At 50.4% G+C, this 5,061-nt stretch overlaps 1 protein-coding gene across 1 annotated transcript; it reads left to right on the top strand.

Annotated features, from left to right (window-relative positions):
- Window positions 1–467: 467 nt before the first annotated feature.
- LOC131428929 (myb-like protein AA) lies at window positions 468–1,244 on the top strand. The gene has a single exon (XM_058592988.1). It carries the CDS (start codon window positions 468–470, stop codon window positions 1,242–1,244), a length of 777 nt encoding a protein of 258 aa, XP_058448971.1.
- Window positions 1,245–5,061: the final 3,817 nt, after the last annotated feature.

The following is a 5,061-nucleotide window of genomic DNA, read 5'->3' as shown; positions in this document are numbered from 1 at the left end:
AATGGCAACAGCAGTGGGACAACGCGGAGAAGGGAAGGTGGACGCATCGATTAATTCCTAACCTGTCGGTTTGGACAACTCGAGTGCACGGCGAGGTAAACTTTCAACTGACGCAATTCCTGTCTGGACATGGCTGTTTTAAGCAATATTTACACAGATTTGGCCACGCAAGGTCGCCGTTGTGTGTTGAGTGCCAGGAAACAGAAGAGACGCCAGTGCACGTAATATTCAGCTGCCCACGGTTTATCCAACCGCGTAGCGAAATGACTGCCATCGTTGGCGCCGATGTCAGCGTGGAGAACATCGTTCAAAGGATGTGCAGTGACGAAGGAAAATGGAACACGGTTCTCATGAGGGGCCGTGTCAACCCTAGCATGGCCTCACTGCTTGCATAGATAACCATGGGATCACAGAAGGCAACTAGTTACTTCGGGTGGAGATAGCGGTCCGAAGGGGGGACCCTGGAAATGGAAGAGAGCACTAACCAAAAGGAAGTTGGAACGATGAATCCGTTCGCCAAAGGCGGTTTATCGAGATCTCCGCCCCTGCAAAACCAACATGGGCACCAGTCTCGTGATAAGGAGCAACAGAAGTTGCAGCAGCAGTCACAGCAGCAGCCGCAAAAGCAGCAGCAGCAGATGCACCAGCCAAAGCAGAATGTGTTGAACAAAACAATGCCGGAGGCGAGAGTACTAGAAGCGAAAAGTTTAGTGGATGAGCTCCATAGTTTCGTGGACGCAAGGAACAACATCCACAAAGAAATTAAAAAGATGGTCCACAGAATTCGGAAGGTTGTAGTATCGGCCGTCAAAGAGTACGAAACGATAGTAGAACGAGCAAACACAGCGGAACTTACATTAACATCCGCTAAAGTTGCCGCTATCACGAGTTCTCTGAAGCAGGGAGGCACCAGTGCAGCTTCGGTGAGCTCAACGAAACAAGGGAAAGAGGGGGTTGCTGGGGTGGATAATGTCTCTGTATCCATTACTCCAAAGAGGCCAAGAACATCTCCAGGAGACGAGAGACCAGGCGGTTCCAAGAGACCTATACGCCTAGACGAGGACTCCTCTGAGGAGGCGGCTGAGCAAAAGGAAGGATGGAATTCTGTTGCTGGCCAGAAAACAGAGAAAAAAAAAGAGTCAGCAAAAGCGAAAGGAGCGGAGAAAATTGGAGCAGAAGGGGAAAGAAAAGTTTGTGCCTCGTCAAAGGACACCAAAAGGGGACGCAGTTCTCGTCAAGGCTAACGAGACTATGACGTACGCAGCAATCCTCAAGAAGGTCAGAGAGGACCCGGAGCTGAAGAATCTCGGTGAGAACGTGGTGAGAGCAAGGCGCACGCAAAAAGGAGAAATGCTTTTCGAGTTGAAAAAGGACCCTACGGTCGACAGCTCGACCATGAAGGAGCTCTTGGGTAAATCATTCGGTGAAGGAGCGGAAGTGAAAGCTTTATGCTCGGAAACGATGATTATATGCAAGGACCTAGATGAGGTCACCTCAGCAGAGGAGCTAAGCGGTGCACTTAAGACACAGTGCAACCTGGGCGACGTGCAAATTATGATCCGTCTAAGGAAAGCATATAGTGGCACACAGACCGCGTTGATTCGTCTACCAACAATTGCTGCTAACAAGGCATTGGAGGTAGGTAAAATAACGATCGGATGGTCGCGGTGTCTACTGAGAGCTGTACCGCGAGTGGAAAAGAGAGGGGAAAGATGCTTCAAGTGTCTGGACTTTGGACATCGAGCAGGAGCTTGTAAAGGCCCCGACAGATTCAAAATGTGCTGGAAATGTGGAGGGATGGGTCATATTGCGAGAGACTGCACGCAAAAACCGAAGTGTATGCTTTGCACTTCGGAGGAGGGAGATGATCATCCGACTGGTAGCTTCAAGTGCCCTGCTTACAAGAGAGCGACTGCGGGCCAACAGTAATGGAGATAACCCAGATAAATCTGAATCATTGTGATACCGCACAGCAACTGTTATGGCAGTCGATGACAGAAACGAAGTGCGATGTTGCGATAATCTCAGAGCCGTATCAAGTTCCCCCTGATAACGGCAACTGGGTGTCAGATAGAACAGGAATGGCCGCGATACACGTCATGGGAAGATTCCCTATACAGGAAGTGGTTGAGAGCGCAAGTGAAGGCTTCGTGATTGCTAAGATTAACGGCGTCTTTGTATGCAGTTGCTATACCCCTCCGAGGTGGACAGTGGAGCAGTTTAGCCAGGTGCTGGAACAGTTGACCAATAAGTTAATCGGACGAAAACCAGTAGTCATAGGAGGAGACTTCAATGCCTGGGCGGTGGAATGGGGCAGCAGAGTAACCAATGCAAGAGTATACATCCTGCAGGAAGCTTTAGCAAAGTTAGAAGTGCGATTGTGTAATGAAGGCTCCGTTAGTACATTTCGGAAAGACGGTAGAGAGTCGATCATCGACGTCACGTTCTGCAGTCCTAATCTGGCAGCAAACATGAATTGGAAAGTGAGCGAGGAATACACTCATAGCGATCACCAAGCGATACACTATCGCATCGGCCAACGAATCCCAGTGGCGACACGGAGAAGCAGTGGAAGACGAAAACCTTTAACAAGGACCTCTTTATTGCGGCACTTCGACCGGGCGGCGGCGTCGATAATATCGATGCGACCGAACTGAAAAAAAGAATGGTGATGGCTTGCGACACCACAATGCTGCGAAAATCGGAACCAACGAATAGCCGCCGCCCAGCTTACTGGTGGAACGAGACGCTCAGTACGTTACGAGCTGCTTGCCTCAGAGCCAGGAGGCGGGCCCAGAGAGCAAGGACAGAAACAGAAATAGAGGAACGCAAGTCGGCTTTTCGGGAAGCCCGGTCCGCTTTCAAACGGGAGATTAAGCGTAACAAATCAAATTGCTACAAGAGACTGTGTCGAGAAGCAGACGCCAATCCCTGGGAGGACGTGGTGGCGAAAATTAAGGGTCCGTCCACCGTAGCTGAAATGTGCCCGAACAAGTTGAAAGAGATCGTGGAGTGTCTCTTCCCGAAGCACGACCCGACTACTTGGCCACCAACACCGTATGGCGAAGAAGAAGCCGACTCTGTTGATCGGCAAATTTCTAACGAAGAGCTTACACAAGCCGCAAAGCGACTGAAAGCCAAGAAAGCTCCAGGCCTGGATGGGATACCAAACGTGGCGTTGAAAACCGCGGTTCTGGCGTATCCAGACATGTTCCGAACTGTGTTACAGAAGTGGTTGAACGAAGGCAACTTCCCAGACATGTGGAAGATCCAGAAGCTGGTGTTGCTGCCGAAGCCAGGTAAACCACCGGGTAATCCTGCCTCGTATAGGCCTATTTGCCTGCTGGACACACTTGGGAAACTCCTGGAAAGAATTATTCTCAACAGGTTGATGAAATGCACTGAAGGCGAACGAGGATTGTCGAACATGCAGTTCGGTTTTCGTCAAGGAGTGTCGACGATTGATGCAATCCGGACAGTGCTTGAGAGCGCCGAGAAGGCGTCCAAACAGAAGCGAAGAGGTGACCGATACTGCGCCGTGGTTACAGTGGACGTGAAGAATGCTTTCAACAGTGCCAGCTGGGAGGCCATCGCCACAGCACTACACCGAATGCGGATCCCAGATTTTGTTTGCCGACTCCTAAAGAGCTATTTCCACAATAGAAGCCTGGTGTACGATACGAACGAAGGAAAGAGGTCAGTGCGAGTGACGGCGGTGGTCCCTCAGGGATCCATTCTCGGTCCGACTCTCTGGAACGCTATGTACAAAGGGGTCTTGACACAGCAATTTCCTAGGAAAGTGAAAATCGTGGGCTTCGCGGACGACATATCGTTAACGGTGATGGGCGAGTCTCTCGAAGAAGTAGAGGCCTCGGTGACAGAGACGATAAGCACGATTGAGGGCTGGATGAACGGAGTCAGGCTACAAATAGCTCACCACAAAACGGAAGTGTTGTTGGTGAGCAACTGCAAGTCGATCCAACGTATCGAGATAGATGTAGGGGGACATGCGATTTCAACTAAGCGAGCTCTGAAACTTCTCGGAGTGATGATCGACAACCGGTTGAACTTTAACTGCCATGTCGACTGTACCTGCGAGAAGTCCGCGAAGGCGATAAATGCAATAACGAGGATCATGCTAAATGTCGGTGGCCCGAAAAGCAGCACAAGACGTCTGTTAGCTAGTGTACCTTCGTCAATACTACGATATGGTGCTCCTGCCTGGGGAACAGCATTGAAAACGAAGAGGAACTGTGAAAAGCTCAACAGAGCATTCCGGCTTATGGTTATACGAGTCACGAGCGCCTACAGGACAATATCGTCGGAAGCAGCAAGCGTTATCGCCGGAATGATCCCAATCTGCATTACCCTGGCGGAGGATATCGAGTGTTATCAGCATAGAACCACCAGAAACGTGCGAACGATGGCTCGAATCGATTCGATGGCGAAGTGTCAGCAAGAGTGGGACAGTACGGAGAAAGGTAGATGGACTCACCGGCTCATTCCACATCTGTCGCCGTAGATGAATAGACAACACGGAGAGGTAAACTTCTACCTAACGCAGTTTCTATCTGGCCATGGTTGTTTCCGGAAGTATCTGCATCGGTGTGGTCACGCCGCGTCTCCATTTTGTCCGGAGTGTGAGTATGTTGAAGAAACACCTGAACATGTGATATTCGATTGTCGCCGGTTTGCGGAAGTACGTAGCGAAATGCTTGCCCTAAGGGTGGATAATATATCTGAGGAAATGTGTCGTGAAGAAGGCACGTGGAATGCAGTAAACAAAGTGGTAACACAGATACTCTCGGAGATGCAGCGAATATGGAGAAGGGATCAGCGAGTAAGCGTCGGATCGAGAGAACTTTCTTCGTCGGTGTAGTCTTGATCCTTCGTCGGGGACAAGATGAGTAGACCACGTCATGCATCGTAAGTATACGAGTATCGAAAACGTCGGTTTCGAAAGAACTCCCAGCGTCGGGGAACTCTCTGTCGCGGTAGGCTAGATCCTTCGGCGGGGACTAGTCGAGTAGCCACCACAACACCGACTTGTGTCGTCGGGGC

This window comes from Malaya genurostris, chromosome 2, assembly GCF_030247185.1.
Source record: "Malaya genurostris strain Urasoe2022 chromosome 2, Malgen_1.1, whole genome shotgun sequence".
NCBI lineage: Eukaryota > Metazoa > Arthropoda > Insecta > Diptera > Culicidae > Malaya > Malaya genurostris.
The sequence above is the reverse complement of the archived record's forward strand: the minus strand, read 5'-3'. Positions and strand labels throughout refer to the sequence as shown.

Bases quoted from the DNA above. Each gene is read 5' to 3' on its own strand.
- LOC131428929 (XM_058592988.1), top strand. From the start codon at position 468: ATGGAAGAGAGCACTAACCAAAAGGAAGTTGGAACGATGAATCCGTTC.